The sequence below is a fragment of the Dunckerocampus dactyliophorus genome, chromosome 15, assembly GCF_027744805.1.
Source record: "Dunckerocampus dactyliophorus isolate RoL2022-P2 chromosome 15, RoL_Ddac_1.1, whole genome shotgun sequence".
NCBI lineage: Eukaryota > Metazoa > Chordata > Actinopteri > Syngnathiformes > Syngnathidae > Dunckerocampus > Dunckerocampus dactyliophorus.
In genome coordinates this window covers 9,254,125-9,271,868 of record NC_072833.1, presented here as the reverse complement: position 1 = coordinate 9,271,868, position 17,744 = coordinate 9,254,125, and the positions used below count along the sequence as shown (strand labels likewise).

The window sequence follows — 17,744 nt, the reverse complement described above, 5'->3', positions numbered from 1 at the left end:
GTCCCCATGGTAACGGCCTCCCCCACATCCTTCGTCAGCTGAGACTGTTAGGTGATGTCACTGTGGGAATTTTGGCCTTTCAAAGCCATACACACACCAGTGATTGACACACGTCAAGACAAGCGGCACTGCAACCTTCCTGAATAGATGACTGATGATCACATGGCGCAGCACAAACAGGAAGTGAGAAGGACTGATCCAACACAAAGTCTGTAGTCACTCAAAAGGAAGGGTGGACACGATTGCTTCTCCACTACCATGACGCTCCTCGTCGTCCTTTTTCGAGGTCCCTTTGACATCATTATCTTCATTGTTGCTGTACTTCCTCAGCTTTCCTTTTCTATAAGTTTGTTTTGGGGGTTTGCTTTCTACTCAAAAGTCAGTGATGATGTCACTGTCAGATCAGAGCACCTACTGCTCAAAGCTACTGGGGAGACTGCAATGATAGGCTGCGATGACATTGTTGATCATGTTTGTTTTGACAGCAGAGCGCACCCAGGCCACCGTCTTGCTTCTGCTATGGGAGGCCGCTGCTGGCAGTAAGTTGTCCGTCTTTCCCATGTCACCGTGCACATTGGCGCAAACCTGAAACAATTCCATGTTCAGTTGCAACAGCTGGCCTCCAGCAGGTGGCCTACCAGGGGGAAGCAGTCACTTTGTCCTCTTCAGGTGACCCATCATGGAAGCTGGTGTCCATAAAGTGGTCCGTATATTTCAACGAGACTTGGATTGCCACTTTTCACGGGGGGAAGAGCAACACTGAGCGCTTTTTCCTGTTCCGGGGACGGCTGAGTCTCAACACCACCACAGGTGAGCGTTGACCCCTCTATTGCATGTGAAAGAAGCAACTTGTGTCCACGATGGTCCCCAGGTGACTTGACCATCCATAATGTGACCAGAGAGGACGCCATGGACTACTCTGTGGAACTGGTGGACGTATACAAGCGCAGCATGGCAACGGAGGTGACGCTGGTGGTGAGAAGTATGTCACACTTCAGCTGTTAAGCATGTTGTGCTTCGGCTGCTCAGCTTTTTGATGCTTTCCTCAGAACACCTCCAGAAACCCACCCTGCGGACACTCTTTGCCATACGCTTGGATGACGGCTGCTGGGTAGGACTTAATTGTTCGTCTCAGGATGTTGGCGTCAACCTCTCCTGGACACTTGAACCACCCCTTGGGAACTCTTACAACACGTTGGAGCCTGTCAGCAAGTCTGGGGTTCTCCTCGCATTCTTCCATTTCTACGACGTTGTGCAGTTCACATGCACCTCCAGCAGCCACCTGGAGAACATCTCCAACAGCCTCTACAGGAATTGTAACGCAAACACGGGTAAGTCTAGTCAGGCTAATGCTAGCATGTACAGTGTGGCTAGCTAAATACAGTACAGGTGAAATGTGACAACATCCTTTGACATCAAGCTCTTGTATCACTGCAGGTGTGATGACGACAGAGCATCGACCTCGTGATCGAAGTGGACTGTTTGTTTTAGCGGGAATCGTCGTCGGCTTGTTAGCCAGTATCATGTTAAACCAGTTGAGAGGTGAGAGCCAACACGTGTCACGTTAGCGTGCAGCTAACTCCCACAACAAATAACATCTGTTTTCCCGCCGATTAGCTTTGGAATGCTTGTCATTTTGCCAAATGTACAAAGGTGTGTGATTAGAAGAAGACACCAAAAAGAATAATATTAGAATTAAATGTATTTATTATGTTTGTGTATTTGTGCCTCTGTTCCATCATTCTCCACAAGGTAGCTTTCGTTTATCACTGGACACAGCAGGTGGCAATCTAGAAGGTGTGGTCTTGTGTAGCGACGCGGGCCAGGTCGATCTTGTCATAGAGTGTCTGCATGCAGGCAAAGCCATCAGGTGCGACAGAGGACGGGGCACAGGATACTCCCACAGCCATTGTTCTCTCGTCGTCACCAACGCTCTCGTACGGCGAACTCTCTTTGGTTGGCGTTGACCTTCCCTGCAAGATCAAAAGTCGATCAGAAATAACGGGACAGGAGAGTGACGTGTGCGGACTCACATCACAAATGTCAGCGTAGACCGTCATTTCCTCGCACTTCCTCCCTGTGAAGGCAAAGAGGAAGTGAGTTACCAACCTAAAAGACAGCGAGGCGATGAAGGGTCTCACCTGCTCGTCTCCGTCTGTGGTGGCAAGCGACTGATGTGACGATGCCTGCCATGACGAGCAGGCAAGCTCCTGCTGCTACGCTGAGTGTGAACACAAAGTTTGGCGCCTCTAAAATTATGACATCACCATGAGTGACAGCATGGGGTGAAAAAGTTGATTGTGATATGGCAGCAGCACCTGTGGTGGCGGCGTGCAAGGACATGTCATTAGCACACTTCACTGCAACAGAGGCGGACTTCTCGCTCACTACATTGTAGATGGTGCATGTGACCTCCCTGGTGGCATGCTGCGGCAGGACGTGGATGTGATGGCGGGCGCCGCTCAGGCTTCCATTCGTCACTGTCCACTTGAACTCTACAGGCTTGCCAGCAGGGGCGCTGCAGTCCAGTAGGATGCTGCACGATTGGTTGGTGGCGTTCCAGGTGGCGTTGACTGTCACGACAGGCTCAGTGGTTATTGGCTCTGAAGAATAGAGGAGAAACAGGGGGGCTTAGGATGTTTGCTGCCATTGATCTGTCTCCACCTGTATGTGGCATGTGGTATTACCATGAACGTGCAGCCTGACATGCACCGTCTCTCGCTGGCTGTCGTTGATGGCAGAAACAAAACTGAAGACGCCCATGTCATGCAGCGTGACGCCTGTCAGCGTCAGACTGAAGTTGTGAGGGTTGAGGTGAAGTCGGCCTGCAAACTGACCAGACCCCATAACAACTTTCCTGCCTTGATAGTTCCAGTGTCCGAAGGTCAAATCTTGGCCCGCCGAACACGACGGGAGCTCCACCGTGTCCCCGACTCGTTTGTGAAAAACACTCTGGCAACCTTGAGCTTCTGTGAAGAGGAACAACAGATTCGCTGGAAACAGGAAGAGTGACAGTGAGGACAAGCTGACCTCAGCAAAAGTACACAAAGACCGTTTTGCCATTTTGGCTCAACAAAACTTTCTAGAAGAGGTCAGGTTCCAAGATGGCAGAAAGCACGTACCGTGGTGGATTGCCAGCAGCAGCAGCCATCCGGAACCGCTGTACAGGAAGTAGTTGAAGGTGCAAGTGGCCATCAGCAGTTTTCTTTGTCCAACTCTGCAGCGGTAAGAGTCAGGAGAGGGATGGGCTGACTGGGAGGGATCAGAGCACCCGCCAGTGGACGCATTGATGACCTCAAAGTGGGTGGAGTCTTTTCAGAAGTTCTTCAGTTTTTATTTAATTTTCACACAAATGTCTGTATTTGTGGCAAATGGTCAACATGTAAAGTATAGATAAATATCTTTATCATAAATATGTTAATCCAACTTAAATATCAATATTAATGGAGAAAAGACAACAAATTTCACGTAGAAGACTACAAAGTTAGTGACATGATAGCGTCTGTTAAAAGCCACAAAAGTGGACCATAAGGGTGGGACCAGTCGGAGGCTGTGACGTCACTTTCCGTCTCGTGGTCAAACGTTGCTGATGCGCATGCTCAGCTGGCTACTGTCTTGGACATGGCCCCGCCCCTCTGACAAGAAGCGCTCTCCCAGCTGCATCTTGTCCAGGCCTGCCCTTTCCTTGCCGCTGTGGTCATGGTTTGGTGGAGGGGCCTGTGCTCTGGTTTTGGCCACTCTGTCGAAGAAGGCAAAATCGGCCACATATCCGCCCGAGGCGGATAGTGAGACGATGGGAGGGAACTCGTAGCCCCAGAGGATCTCATCTGGAAGGTAGGACGTGCGCACCTGGCAGGTGGCAGATGTTGGTTCCACTATGGCACTCAGGATCACCAGCAGCTCAAAGTCTGCAAGCTCGCCGTCTGTCCAACCGCCACCTGGTGGATGGGAAGGATGGCCTTAGGGAGCCGCTAGCTTGGTGCTAAAAGGGTGGCAGCCTACCTCGGGCTGCCCAGGCTCTCAGTGGGCTGCTGTCATCGATGATGTGGTAGAAGGTCAGTGGGATGATAAGGAAGGGACTATCGCTGGATGTGTCCACCTGGAAGGACACGTTGCGCTGATCCAGCCTCACCGTCTCACCTTCCTCACAAAGTGACGTCTGCAGTAGCTTGCCTGTCACCTGAGTGGCGACATGGTGGCAGGTTGAGTAGGTGGAATGAGTAAGCAGGGAAAAACGTGCTGACAACCTGACATCCTAATAGCAGACTCTTGCGCATGTTGGCCACTCGGATCATGAGACACGGACGCCCCTTGTGTGTGGACACCACGGCATGCTGACTGAACTTGACTGTCGCTCCTCGCTTTTTGGGACGGGCCACCTGTTGGGAGCAGGAAATCAGAAGGTAACGACTGCTGGCTGAAAGGGAAGCGGTGCCTATGGTCACCTTGGCCAGAAAAGTGCCGGTGATGAAGATCTCCATCACCATGGTGACCACCAGCTGGACAATAAGCAGGACGATGGCAGCTGGACACTCCTCTGTGATGCAGCGGAAGCCGTAGCCAATGGTGGTCTGTGACTCCAGTGAGAAGAGGAAGGCTCCCGTCAGCGTCTTGACTTCCATGACGCATGGCGTATGGTCAGTGGGCAGGGCTGACTCTGGTGGGACAGCCAAGAGCAAGCTTTGGAATTTTACGCTGTTATGTGCCGCTGCCCCCTAAAATTGACTTACCCGCCAGGTCTCCATGCAACATGGCCACCAGGTACCACAGCACGCCAAACAGGAACCAGGTGCCAGCAAAAGTGGCGCAGAACAGGACGAACTTGTAGCGCCACTGCATGTCCACAAAGGTCGTCCACAGGTCGCGCAGATAGAGTGTTCGACGCCCACTCACATGCTCGATGTGCACGTTGCTCCGCCCATCTTTGGAAAGGACGCGTCGCCTCCTCCGCAGACCTCTGCTTGCTCTTCCTGCTGCCGAGCTCAGCAGCGGCCGGGTGATGTCCGTCTGTGTGTGGGAGTGGCTTACTTTCTGTGGGGAGGGGCCTTCCGAGGGCGTCATGTCTTTCACCTGACGGAAAGTGGAACACAGGAGAAAAGTCGCAATGTGTCTCATCTACGGCTGTCAAATGATTCAAATGTTTGATCAGATTTATCACGGTTTTCAAATTAATTCATGATTAACACTATAATATATAAATATAAATATGCCTAATGTGTTTCCTGTGATTGGCTGGGAACCAGTCCAGGGTGTACCCCGCCTCTCACCCAAAGTCAGCTGGGATAGGCTCCAGCTTACCTGCGACCCTAGTGAGGATAAGCGGCATAGAAAATGGATGGACGGATAAATATTGTTACTGTATTTTATTGAAAGAAAAATATAAAAATAATTGTATGTAATAACAGCGCCAAATTATCTGAAAATTTTAATCAAGCTTAGAGATGGCACACGTGTCTGAAAATCTATTTACCCAACACTGGTTTCTTTAATCACAGAATATTCGATTCCGACTTAACTGTGTTATGAGCAATGAGGAGTTGCGTTCAAAGACGCCACGTCACTGAAGAATTTTGTGGGAGTTCCGAACATACGTAAATGTAGCAAATGGTACTTTCACCATAAGAGTTAAAAAGTGAGTGACAAGAATATACACTTATTGTTTGACTTTGCATTTCTGTTTATTTAGAACACACATACACGCATATTAAAGATGTTGTGGCGTTTGGGGTGTCAATAAATGCATCTCGCAGTCTGTCTTGTGACAATGAGAACGTGTCGTTGCAATGACAAACGGACTTGCACTGCTGTTGATATGTTCAGGTCAGAATAAAGTTACAAGAGAGCGTGGGGAGCTACACTGTGCCGCAGTCTGTCATAACAGAGACCCGTGGCTTGCCATGATGCGTATACGTTAATTACGCTAAAAAATGTAACCTAATTCATGAAATAAATTAAGTACCGCCGTTAACGCGCTTATTTTTGACAGCCCTAGTACTGCCACATTAAAAGCGTCAGAAGCTCTTGTGTATAATAGCCTTTGACCCAAGCCATGTTTTCACTTTCACTGGGATTGTGTGAGCGTGCGCGCGCGTGTGAGTGAGGTGGGCAGTGGAGAATTTCAGAGGAGGGTTCGCTGTTTGAGTCCCGTTCGCAAACATCCTTCATGTCCCTCTAGCAAATGAGCTAATCAATCTTCTGGTGCTTGGTCATGTGACCCAGTGTCAGCGTCAGCTCTGTCAGTGTGTGCCCCCTGCTGGACAGAAGCAGAACAAAAGCCAGTTGTCTAAGCGTTGCCGTTGCCGTGGTGATCGCACAAAAGTCCAGCAGGAAGTCTGACAACTCCACTTCCTGTATGGCCTTGAGTTATGGCGTTGACCTACATCAACAGAACACGTCCTTGTTGCCATGGAAACTGCAGAGTTAACTTAAGTTCTTGAAAATGTACAAAGTGGAGCAACTAAATGTACAGAAGCTCGAGACATTATACTGTATTCAATTGACAATAAAGTACACTTTGTCTTTGCTACACACAACAAACCAATCACGTCTCTTTGGCATGATGATGAGGATGGTGATGATGAGCATCACAACGATGATGACGATGAAGGTGAAAAGGTGTCTTACCTTCATGATGAGCGTCAGAGTGACGTGCCCGTGTCACGGTGTGGTCATGCCATGGAGTGAAGAGCATGCACGTTGAGGTACTGGTGGTACTGGTGGTACTGGTCCCAGCAGCTCATTATGGGAACAAACACCCCTAACCCGCCCCCACTGGCCCCCCATGGCACCCCATGCCACAGAGGACTTCTTTGTGTCTTCATGACAACCAATCACAAAGTCTTAAATGATGGCAGTTGAATGTGATTATTATGGGATAGCGTCTGATGCCCCCTGAGGAACAAAGCGGTACTACAAGGCAAACTTTTTTTTCTCATGAAGTCCTCTTTGTCTGCTTTGTGCAAATCAAATATAACAACTCGTCATCATCAAGTCTTGTGTGTGTGTGTGTGTGTGTGTGGCCAGCAGAGGTCGCAGTGGTCTCGTGACGTTTCTTGTGCGTTTCTTTCCACATAAATGTCTTCAAATATGTCATCTCAGGTCGCCATGGTGACCATGCTGATAGAGAAAGCAGCAAAACAAGATGTCGCCTGATTGTGTAACACTGAGAACGAGCTAGATGGGTCAGGACGTCTTGTTAATGATAAACACTTTTTATTTGCCGTCATCAACAGGTCAAAGGGTCGTGTGGCGTGATGCCAGTCAGTGTGCTGCTGAGAGAACAAACATTTTTTTTCTCTCGGACCTCTTCCTGTCTTCATCACATCCCTCACTATGTGCTGCTTGCAGGCTCCCCCTGCTGGGTCGCAGTGGAATATCTTTGTGCGCTTGTCTGTGTGTTTGTGGAGTATTAATACAAAGACTCGAAAAGTCACGCGTTATGTAATGCGCATTATTCAATTTTCACACGGAGTCGCCATGTGGCGCGAATCCACATGCTAACACTCAGATACGCATGTGAAACTTGTGACGTGACCTTTCCTTCCTTTCTTTTTGAATTTTCTTATTCAAGTTTGTGTGGTTGTTGTTTGTCTATCTGTGCCCTGCGATTGGCTGGCGACCAGTCTAGTGTGTACCCTGCCTTTCACCCAAGGTCAGCTGGGATGGGTTTCCAGCATACCCCCCCCAGCCCTAGGGAGGACAAGCAGCATAGAAAATGTATGGATGGATGCATGGAATTTTGTGTGGTTGTGAAGTGGACTTTTCCAAGAATTTTGTGTCCATCGTAAAGTCCTCGACGGAGACGCCATAAACTTACAGTGCATAGTTACGTTTATGTAACTCCTTTTACAGCCGCCACACTCTGCACTTCCTGTTTTTGGACCTTACCGGTTACTTATTGCTCACCTTGGCCACTGCCATCATCATCCACTTCATGCTCGCCACATTCCTGGCCCCATCAAGCTAACATAGCTACCTAAAGCTTATCTAGCCACCACGTGTTAACCTGACCATGTCCTACTAAGTTAACCCCCTCGTGCTAACCAGGTCACCTCATGCTAATTTAACCCCCATGTGTGCATATCTGGTCACGTTACGGCGGTGGTGCTAGTCATTAATAAATCTGTGGCAGTCAGTGAACACATGCGCCGTGGCTGACCTTTTCAGCACAATATTGGCATCCTGCCTCGTGCGGCACATTGAAACAAAAGAGGAAGTGGGACTTTGTGTCCTTGTTTGGGTGTCTTGGGGGTCAGAGGTCACTAATTGCGCATGCATGCAAACGGACCCGCTAGCCTCGCCATGCGCATGGTCCCATGTGACCTGGAGCACTTTTACAGTTTTTGGCGTGGAGACGCTCTTGACCTCCTGAGGCGTGGGGAGGGGGGGTCGCAGGACGCCGTCTGTCTGTCTCGTGATGTGTCCTCATGGCATCCTCATCCTCATCCATTGGTTTCACTGCGAGAGACCTGATGTTGGTGTCCACGGGACTGATGACATCGCTTCCTGGTTTTGGTCCGAAATGTGACATTAACTTGACTCTTGCCGTGCTCATCTCTCACATATGACCTTTAACCTTCAAGCATACATAGAACTAGCACAGATGTAGACATATTGCTTGTCAGCAGAGAGCGACCCCACCCTCCATTGCTCAAGTGTGTGCGTGTGTGTCTTGCTCTCACATACAGTAACAACTTTTATTACAATAACAACAACATGGTGGACACCTTGTCATTATTCCATGGCATCGTCGCATGGATCACATGGTCACCTGTGTGTGTGTGTGTGTGTGTGAGTGTGTGCGCGCGTGTGTGGACTTTGTGAAATCATAAAAGCCTTTTCATTTGTCTTTTATGACTTGCTGGAACTTAATCCAGCAGACGCACGATTTAAGTCGTGGGGAAAAGTACATTATGATGCAATGTGTGTGTATTTCAGGTAAATAGCCACATGGTAACATGTGATGATGATGACGAAGTAAATGTACTTTAGTGAACAATAGAAGTGGATGCGCATGGTCGGGCGGGGGTATTAAGGTGTGTCCTGTGATCCAATGAGAGTGCGTCACTTGGGGGGGCGGGGTGTCCATACATATAATAGTCGCGAGCTCAAGCGCCGATCAAGAGACAATTTCAGAAGCCGCTCACACCCGCACCACGTGACTTGTTTTCAACTGCGCCATGTTTCCACAAGTGACCAACAGGTAAGGCCGACATCACATGCACGCATGCGCAGCTACACGCGCTGCTGTTTTTTTTCATTGAAATATTGGTGCTAATTTGAGCACTTTGACGTTTGACGAGCTAGCTGTCTTGCTAGCCAGATAGCTACATATTGACCTTCATGAACTGGTGAAGAGCTTCCACTCATTGTCGTTCATTTATGCATGTCTAATTAAGTGTAATTATGTGTGTGTGTCGCTCTCAGACACATTAAAGTAGAGAGAGACACACACACACAAACTGTTTCTTTAGTACATATTGTAAAGTCCTCCAAAAACAAGGAAATGTAACTAATTAAAAAATAAAAAAGTAATGTATTAGTTGAGCTGGTGTTAAATTTAATGATGGTGAGACAACAGGAAGTGATGTGTGCCCCTCTTCCTGCATTGCAGCTACACTTATGAGGACTGCAAGGCCACAGCCGATTGGCTGATGGCTCGGACCGACGTGCGGCCCTCGGTTGCCATCGTGTGTGGGTCAGGACTTGGCGGCCTAGCGGCCATGTTGAAGGACCAGGTGGCCTTCAACTACAAGGACATCCCAAACTTCCCGCAGAGCACAGGTGAGTGCAGGCACTTCGTCCGCTGTGTTACTGTCTTCTTGCAGTAGATTGACTTCCCACTTGGCCTCTGCAGTGCACGGACACGCCGGCCGTCTGGTTTTTGGAATGTTGAAGGGTCAGCCTTGCGTGTGCATGCAGGGCCGCTTCCACCTGTACGAGGGTTATGCCATCCACAAGGTGTGTATGCGTGCCACGTGGAATGCATTCAGGCTACAGCACACTAACTGCGGTTTCTTGGGTTCAGATCACACTGCCCATGCGCATCTTCAAGTTGCTGGGTGTCCACACTGTGATGCTGACCAATGCGGCAGGTGGTCTCAATCAGGACTTCAAGGTGGGAGACATCATGATCATGAAAGACCACCTCAACATTCCAGGCTTTGCCGGGATCAATCCTCTCACTGGTCCCAATGACGAGAGGTAGGAGTAGTGCGCTTGCGAAGCTTTTCTTTACCCTTTTCTAGCTAAATGTGCTGTGTGGCGCTCAGGTTTGGCATGCGCTTCCCGTGCATGTCTGATGCGTATGATCGTGAGCTTCAGCAGCTAGCGGCGGACGTGGGCCATGAATTGGGCTTTGGTGACTTCCTGAAGGATGGCGTCTACTGTGTGCTGGGTGGTCCATCCTTCGAGACCATTGCAGAGTGCAGGATGTTGCACAAACTGGGTGCCGATGCCGTGGGTGAGTGTCGACGAGCTGGCTCGTTAGCGAGCCAAGGAGCCTGTTTGACCCTACTGCTTCCTTTGCCTTACCAGGCATGAGCACGGTGCACGAGGTGATCGTGGCTCGACACTCCGGCATGCGGGTCTTCGCCCTGTCACTGATCACCAACCAGGCAGTGATGGACTATGACAGCGAGGAGAAGGCCAACCATGAGGAGGTTCTCCAGACGGGCAGGCAGAGGGCTAAGCAGTTAGAGCAGCTCATCTCCACCATGGTGACCAGGATGGACAACAACAACAACAACTAGGCCTGAGCTGCCGTCTTTGCTCGTTCTGTAGGTCAAAGTTCGACTGTATCCAATCACATTGTTGTTTTTTTTACTTTATTGGTTGAAGTGTCACGATGTCATTGTTTTTTTATGTTCCGCTTATTGATAAAAGTTTTATTTATTGGTGCACATTTTGTGTTCTTTTCTTTGTCAAGTCACCATAAAAACATTGCTGATACACAGTACAAAATGTTTGGCACATCTGTCATCCAAAGCAATGTCCACAGCAGCCATGTTGCTTGGGTGTGTGGCTCGCGTCCCACTCCACCAGAGGTGAGAATGGGAGGGGCATGGCTACGTCACATGGTAACGTGGGGTCGATGAGAAGGCACTGCAGACTCCGCCCACTTTAGTCTAGGCGAACATTGTGAGCGAGATCCACTGCAGGAAGCAAGAAGAGGAAATGCATCAGCAATAGGAAATGAGCGCAAGGCCAGGTCAGGACTCACCTGAGAAAAGTTAAGCGCGATGAGCCCATCTGCGTCTGTGTCCATGACCTTGAACGTCTCTATGGGAACAAGGAGCATGGATCAGTGCAAGGTCGGCATGCGTGTGTGGGGCCAAGTCAGTCAACACTCACTGAACATGGCCTCCAGGCGGACCAGACAGGTGACGAAGTTGTCGAAGTCCACGCTCATGTCGGCCTCGGTGTATCGCAGGATGATGAGCTGGAAGAGGTGATTGGTCAGCTTGAAGCCTGGAGGAGGAGGCAAATGTCAGAAGATGCCAGCCAGGCTTGATGTGCACAAAACGACATGGCACACCTGCAGATTCCAGCGCCATCCTCATCTCATAGGAGCTCATGGTTCCCGACTTGTCCAGGTCAAAGTTCCTGAATATGGTCTGTGCCAGGAGAGTGCATGTGATTGCATCTGTCAAACATCACAGAAGTGTGTGTGTGTGTCAGGCCCCACCAGGTATCGTTTAATCTTCTCCCACAGCACGTGAAACTCCACCAAGCCCAGCTTCCCGCTGCCGTCCGTCTGGGGAAAAGTTGAGGAAACAAAGAGACGGGTGTATCCAACCAGAGCAAAACACAGTGGCAAGGATACGTCCATGAGGTTGATCATGCTGCGACACGCCTCTTTGGTGAAGCCGTCTGTCTTCAGGTCTTTATCTGTTGCCACGGAAAGCAGGTTCACGTCCACAAAGAACTGCATTTAAGTATTAACTTACGTTTGCTGATGATCCGGTTCAGGATGGTCTGCAGCTCTTTGATGCTGATCTCCATGTCCTGGCAAGACAGAAGACATTCGTGTTGGTCATGTTAAAGGAAATGGAAGAAGAAGCCGCTTACCGCGCCGGCCAGCTGCCTGAAGAGACTCTTGAAGCCCGGATCGATCTGACTCTCGTCTAAAAAGTTCTAGAAGAAACAATACAGTCAGGAGTGACAGGAGTGCGGGAGGAGCCAGGAAGTGCTAAGCTCACCTCGGTCGGAAGCTCTGCCACGATGTCATCATCAAGCTCCCTGACGAACAAATGCTTCACGTTAACTTCCTGTCTGATGTTTGTTTGGACAGCAGGTGGCGCTTAAACCCTCTACTACTCACTCTGAGTCGGCTGGCTTCTCCGAGAAGACCCGCAGGACGAAATCGGCCTCTTTGTGGGGCTCGAACGTGGATGGCACGATGATATACTCTCCAGACGGGAGGCGCAGGCGTGAGCTGACCTCCCTCAAGTTGATGAAGAGCTCGGAGCGAGCGCTAGAGGCGTGCGTCAGAAAGAAGTTCTGCTTCAAGTGGACTCGCGACTGTCCTTTCGACTGAGAGGGAAGTCACTTAACAGTGTGTTCTGAGGAATTCAGATGGAAAGACCTGGGAAGATCATACCTCATTGGGAACCTGCAAACAAAGGAAGGGATGAGACGGTGGACCAGGAAGTCTGGACAAAACATTCGCGGGCAGCGAGCAACCTCGTAGACGGCGAAGCCAATGGTCTCCATGTCTTTGCCTTCCCGTCGTTTCTTCCTGCGGTCCTTCTGCATTAGGGCCACCAGAAAGCTGCAGTCTGACTGGCCCGGAGTGTCGGGATGTTGCAACAACAACTTGAACTGTGGATTCAGCCAAAAGGTGGCTGGAGGCCAGCGGTCAGAAGTTAAAGAGTAGTTTGCCAGAGCTTCTGTTTGAGCCCTCCCCTGCCCGGGTCCCCCCTACCCGGATAATTCCGACAGCCTCCGGCCGTGCTGCCCCGCCTCCACTCGCCCTGATACAACGACGAGCTCCACTTCTTCAGCTGGCTGTGCCGGAGGGCATCGGCCGTCAGGTTGCAGATTTCCAGACGGCTGAACTCGCGCAGGAAGTCGCTGAAGGACATCCTGTGGCGGAAGACAGGGAGATGACGAAGGAAGGACGCTTCACGGAAGATAACGCACAAGCTGACTCACCAGAATTCGCCATCCTCACTGCGGTTTTGAAGTCGAGCTCGGACATCGCGGTCAACACTGTCCCATTCCCGAGAACTACAAGGAAAGGTGGACACTGCATTCACATACAGATGCAAGGAGGACACTCCGGCACTCGGAATGTCTTCTTACATAATAATTCCCGTGTGTGAGTGTGAAAAGTCTCACTTGTCACTCCAGGCACCGGTCCATTCCACCTCACCCCACGGGTTCCTGATGCGAACTAGTTTGGTCAGGTTTCCTCTGAAGACCACCTTAGGGACAAGAGGACATGATGGAAGACTGTCACCCTCACGAGGGTACCAAGGTACTCACCTCGTCCACAGCCGTGACAGAATAGGCATGTCCCTTGACCAGTTTCTTGAAGGTGACCGCCTCCATGTCTCTGGAGCTGGTGATCTTCCGCACAACATTCAAGATGGTCACCACATCAGGCATGGAAGCGAACAAACGTCATGAAAGCTTATGACAACGACTCACATCGATGGAACAGCCCAGCAGCGAGCCTCTGTCGATGGCGCGACCCATGATCCCGAAGAGGTCGGAGGGTGCCTGCTTCAGCTCAAACATCTCAGTCACGCCGCCAGTGAAGTCCTCAAAACCTTCTGACGTGCTACCACCCGACAGCGCCTCGTAGCAGCCGTTCAACCTGGAGAAGGAGGGGAGTCCACACATGATATTGGCAGCGTCGATGCACTGACGAGCTGGAGACTCGCCACTCGTCTTACTTGGCATAGGCCTTCTCCAGCAACGCACTCCAGAACTCGCCGCCCTCCGCTGAGTGGACAAAGAGCAGCTTGCCGTCCTTCACGGGAAGACGGTCGTCAATCACCACCTCCACCCACTCACCGAACTGCCAGAACTGTTTAACATGGAGAGACTGTCCTCATTAAGTTGTCCCCAAGACACGTTGCCACTATCTTCTTGACATGTAGTGGCTTCCATTCAAGCTGCCCGTGTTCACCTGAAAGTGGAAGATTCCGGCATATCCCTGGTCAAAGCTCTGTCCGTGCGGGACCACTCTGTGCAGGAGGTTGTCATTTAAGGTCAGCGAGGCAATGGCCGCCAGCAACCAGCAGTCCCCTATATATGCATGTGCACACACATACACACACGCGCACACACAGACACCTCATGACCTGACCAGGATAGGTGTTATGATCACGTGACAAACAACACCCCCCCTTGCTGTCATTACAGGTAGGGCCCTATCATTTCAGCGTTAACGGAATCGCGCGTTGGAATCGCGGAATTGACCAACGAAAGCGGAACCTACTGTTAAACACGGAATCTTGCGGAGATTGACACATCAGTCTCAACGAAATGCTGTCAATCTAGAAGAGCCTCGGAAAGCAGAAGACGACTGACTTATGCGCGTGCGTTCTTTCTTCTTCTATGGTTTTCTGTGTCACGTGGTTCCGTCCGTCTGCGTGTCTGTTCACAGCGCCACACGTAGGTGTGCCTTGTGTATTACATCGTTTTCACTCAGTGAGCAGTTCCTGTCTGGATGCAACTATTTACTAATGCGGCACAGTGGGGACGCAAATTTTTTTTCAACCTGCCGAACAAAGAAAATCTCAGGAGCGTTCCCGTGTGGACAGGGCCTTAGTGTGTTTCACCATGTTGTGTTTTACCACTTGTTAACATAACCGAGCATTTCAGGATGCCCTCTGATGTCGTGGAAGTTCTGAGTGAAATAAGGACGAGGCACATTTATCATCTCACTTAGCAACAGCCAAGAGACATTCTCGACACACTTCTGGCCTTCAAAACAAGAGCGCTGTGCACCACATCCCATCTAATTGTGCTGACAAAATACAAAATAGCTTACATTCATAAATACGTTTCCCTTAAACCACAAGCAAGGGCGTCACAGTTTGTCGAGGATTTTGTAGCAATGCTTGCAGAGGCTGACACCTCATTAGAAAAGTTAGCCAAGCCACATCCGTTTCTGAAATATCGAGCAAAATTGTCCAGGGATGTATTGCATCAATAAATGTCGATAAATGTAAATATGGGATTTTTGCTTTTAATTAACAGACATTTTATTCACTGTCATAAAAAGCACACACTCTATGTTGGTAAAATAAGTGTACGTAAAAGGAAAAAAACGGAATTGTAAAAAAAGGGGCCTATTTAGGCATGTAGCATGGGTGGCACTTACACTTTGCTGTTTTCTTTCTACATGTTCTAGCTGTATTTTTCTGCACAGCAAGTGGGGGGCTGGGGTGCAACAACAAGGCGTGAATTATAGATGGTGCTGCGTAACAAGGACGCGGTCCTGATGTAAGCTGCTCTAATATTGACAATTACGCTCAATCATCTTTGGGGAAAGTGTCCACAGATCATTATGGACTCACCCAGAGCTCCCTGGCAGATGTCAGTTCGGGTTGCCCCGTCCACGATGAAAGCAGGTCGCTTGCAGAACTCCTGTGTACACACACACACACACACACATAAATGTTTAGACTACGCTGCATGTTTTAAAGGAAAACTACACTTTTTTTTTATTTTGCCCATCATCCACAATCCTTATGAGACAAGACCACAAATTTCTTTCTTTTCTGTGCATTCTAAAGATATAAAAACAGATAAAAACAGACAGCTCATTACTGCACCTAATGGGATCCACCTATGCCACTTTTAAAGACCACTATTAAAACACCTCCAAAACCTCCAACAAAGTTTTATGGTTTTAAATACATGCTGTAACCATGTAGTAACAAGTACACTCATGATAACATGTAATACTTGCAGTATTTTGGTCCTTTTAAGCATTCACGAAACTTCCTTCCTGGGCGCTTTGATTTCACATAGCATTATAGAAACGATTGCTGCCGGCGAGTGTGTGGTGTGGCGAAGTGTCAATACACCAGTAACGTAGTTCGATCAGTGTTACAATGTTAATAAGAATAATAACAATGTTGCTGTAGCTTGGTTAATATGCACGTCACATTATATGTAAATGGAGCATTGTTGGTGCTTTTTGGAGTTTTTTTCACCAGGCTTTGTAGGCGGAATATGTGTTCCCCATTATGTGTATTCTTAGCGCCGTCTTTTTAGCTGTTTTTATATCTTTACAACGCACAGAAAACCCACATAAGGATTGTGGATGATGGGCAAAATTCCAAAAAAAGTGCAGTTTTTCCTTGAAGCTGTTATTTGGTATGCTAGTGCTTTTGTGCTCAGCTTGAACTGCATCTAAAAAAAGAATGTGTCTATTTGTGTCATGGCACACGCGCACATGCTCGACTTCACCAAGCAACACTCTACGCTCACGTGACGTGTTCATGCACTTATTATTCATCACATGGACATGCACAGTCCCATCACGCTAACTTGCTAACACGCTAACATGCCGGGTCAAAGTGCAATGAACCATGCAAGACCCTGCAACTGTCAAATTTGTCTCCCCCTAGTGGATGTCCACATAATGAACATCATGCAGACACGTGAGGTCACGCCTCATGCAAGCACGGAGGTTTTGACTGGGCCAACATTTTAAGACAGGTTCTCACCGTGGGCCTCATCCAACGCACGCCGTATGTCTTGGACGACCTGGGCCCGAGCTCATTGAAGCCCAACGACGAAGTGGCGCAGGGGAACAGACTGTCCTCAAAGAGCGTCCCACTTTGAAGACAGCGTGCTCTCAGGGTCTCGAAGTCCTGACCCAGAAACTTGACGGCGTTGTCGTTCTGGCCCAAACCTTCCTGACGGTCCCACTGACTGCGCAGCCGGGCTGCCACGCCCGTGGCACATATGGGCTCCACCATGGTGAGTATGTCAGGTTCTGATGTAGCTCATGAACGGGTCAGAACTCTCTCAGCCGCCTCTCAGGAGCTTTGGAATACAATAGTCAGAAAGCCACCCCTGAAAGTAAACAAGAAAATTAACAAAATGCCCTTCCCCCTCACCTACCAGCAAGCTGCAAAAAAACGTTCCGGAAGCTCAACACCACTGCAAGCATTTCTTCTTTCATTTCCTGTCCCAGAGCTGCTGTCAAACACACACCAACTTGACAAGTATTTAACCCTGCCCACCCATGGCACCATCAAGGCCACGCCCCATACATGACTATGCAAACAAAGCACGCACACACACACACACACACACACTAGAACACAACACTGCGACAATCAATTCCTGTTGATCAGTCGTGGGAAGACCAGTGTGTGCGTGACTGTGATATATGGCATCACACACACTTGCAAGCAGAGAAAAGGTCACAGGTCACAGTGGGCGTGGCTCCGCGTCCAGCTGTCACACACACGAGCAGCTGCGTCAAGAAAGTGTCCCACCGATGAACAAAGCGAGACTAAGCTAAGAAAGAAAAAGACGTCGCTTCTACTTTTTCTAAAAAGTTCTTGACGAGGTGAAAAGTGTGCGTTACCTGAGTGCATGCACGTTTCTTCTGGTCGTCTTTCTGCCTGGGACACAGCAACGATCAGGAAGGCAGAAACGCCCTTCTGCCACTGCCGTGCACGTTTGGATCGATGGTTTGCGCATGCGCAGTGGCCGCTGAACACGACGGACAGGATGTTTTTGTAAAGTTTTGTTATTTTAAAACACTT

The 17,744-nt window shown here is 49.4% G+C and overlaps 5 protein-coding genes across 10 annotated transcripts; 2 read left to right on the top strand and 3 right to left on the bottom strand.

Annotated features, from left to right (window-relative positions):
- The first annotated feature begins 83 nt into the window (after positions 1 to 83).
- Positions 84 to 8,281, top strand: si:cabz01074946.1 (uncharacterized). Of its 2 annotated transcripts, XM_054800257.1 has the most exons (6): positions 84 to 286; positions 489 to 539; positions 607 to 810; positions 872 to 982; positions 1,050 to 1,331; positions 1,438 to 8,281. In XM_054800257.1, the coding sequence occupies exons 1-6, from the start codon at positions 259 to 261 to the stop codon at positions 1,566 to 1,568; spliced, it is 807 nt and encodes a 268-aa protein (XP_054656232.1). In that variant the 5' UTR covers positions 84 to 258; the 3' UTR covers positions 1,569 to 8,281. The 2 variants fall into 2 exon arrangements, with proteins under 2 accessions (XP_054656232.1, XP_054656231.1); XM_054800256.1 differs by having other exon boundaries at positions 84 to 539.
- Positions 1,696 to 3,261, bottom strand: LOC129194825 (uncharacterized). 2 transcript variants are annotated; one of them, XM_054800249.1, is made up of 6 exons: positions 3,123 to 3,261; positions 2,688 to 2,969; positions 2,319 to 2,603; positions 2,142 to 2,249; positions 2,034 to 2,077; positions 1,696 to 1,973 (listed from the first exon to the last, which is right to left on the bottom strand). In XM_054800249.1, exons 1-6 carry the CDS (start codon positions 3,193 to 3,195, stop codon positions 1,791 to 1,793), a joined length of 975 nt encoding a protein of 324 aa, XP_054656224.1. In that variant the 5' UTR covers positions 3,196 to 3,261; the 3' UTR covers positions 1,696 to 1,790. The 2 variants fall into 2 exon arrangements, with proteins under 2 accessions (XP_054656224.1, XP_054656223.1); XM_054800248.1 differs by having other exon boundaries at positions 2,688 to 2,993; positions 3,123 to 3,231.
- On the bottom strand, positions 3,564 to 6,753 carry LOC129194822 (ATP-sensitive inward rectifier potassium channel 10-like). 2 transcript variants are annotated; one of them, XM_054800243.1, is made up of 6 exons: positions 6,625 to 6,753; positions 4,731 to 5,070; positions 4,446 to 4,657; positions 4,248 to 4,379; positions 4,003 to 4,180; positions 3,564 to 3,938 (listed from the first exon to the last, which is right to left on the bottom strand). In XM_054800243.1, exons 1-6 carry the CDS (start codon positions 6,628 to 6,630, stop codon positions 3,577 to 3,579), a joined length of 1,230 nt encoding a protein of 409 aa, XP_054656218.1. In that variant the 5' UTR covers positions 6,631 to 6,753; the 3' UTR covers positions 3,564 to 3,576. The 2 variants fall into 2 exon arrangements, with proteins under 2 accessions (XP_054656218.1, XP_054656217.1); XM_054800242.1 differs by lacking the exon at positions 6,625 to 6,753 and having other exon boundaries at positions 4,731 to 5,193.
- Positions 8,282 to 9,043: 762 nt separating the features above from the next.
- On the top strand, positions 9,044 to 11,156 carry pnp5a (purine nucleoside phosphorylase 5a). 2 transcript variants are annotated; one of them, XM_054800253.1, is made up of 6 exons: positions 9,044 to 9,202; positions 9,614 to 9,783; positions 9,857 to 9,960; positions 10,028 to 10,203; positions 10,272 to 10,462; positions 10,537 to 11,156. In XM_054800253.1, exons 1-6 carry the CDS (start codon positions 9,180 to 9,182, stop codon positions 10,749 to 10,751), a joined length of 879 nt encoding a protein of 292 aa, XP_054656228.1. In that variant the 5' UTR covers positions 9,044 to 9,179; the 3' UTR covers positions 10,752 to 11,156. The 2 variants fall into 2 exon arrangements, with proteins under 2 accessions (XP_054656228.1, XP_054656229.1); XM_054800254.1 differs by lacking the exon at positions 9,044 to 9,202 and adding an exon at positions 9,229 to 9,350.
- On the bottom strand, positions 10,805 to 17,692 carry capn1 (calpain 1). 2 transcript variants are annotated; one of them, XM_054800232.1, is made up of 23 exons: positions 17,564 to 17,691; positions 17,092 to 17,430; positions 16,692 to 17,013; positions 15,534 to 15,603; positions 14,138 to 14,256; positions 13,902 to 14,035; positions 13,654 to 13,822; positions 13,489 to 13,572; positions 13,342 to 13,427; positions 13,156 to 13,230; positions 12,926 to 13,086; positions 12,685 to 12,845; positions 12,602 to 12,613; positions 12,323 to 12,534; positions 12,201 to 12,240; positions 12,070 to 12,135; positions 11,949 to 12,006; positions 11,825 to 11,889; positions 11,687 to 11,755; positions 11,537 to 11,615; positions 11,353 to 11,469; positions 11,222 to 11,280; positions 10,805 to 11,153 (listed from the first exon to the last, which is right to left on the bottom strand). In XM_054800232.1, the coding sequence occupies exons 3-23, from the start codon at positions 16,944 to 16,946 to the stop codon at positions 11,127 to 11,129; spliced, it is 2,118 nt and encodes a 705-aa protein (XP_054656207.1). In that variant the 5' UTR covers positions 16,947 to 17,013; positions 17,092 to 17,430; positions 17,564 to 17,691; the 3' UTR covers positions 10,805 to 11,126. The 2 variants fall into 2 exon arrangements, with proteins under 2 accessions (XP_054656207.1, XP_054656206.1); XM_054800231.1 differs by having other exon boundaries at positions 11,687 to 11,889; positions 17,564 to 17,692.
- Between the last annotated feature and the right edge of the window lie 52 nt (positions 17,693 to 17,744).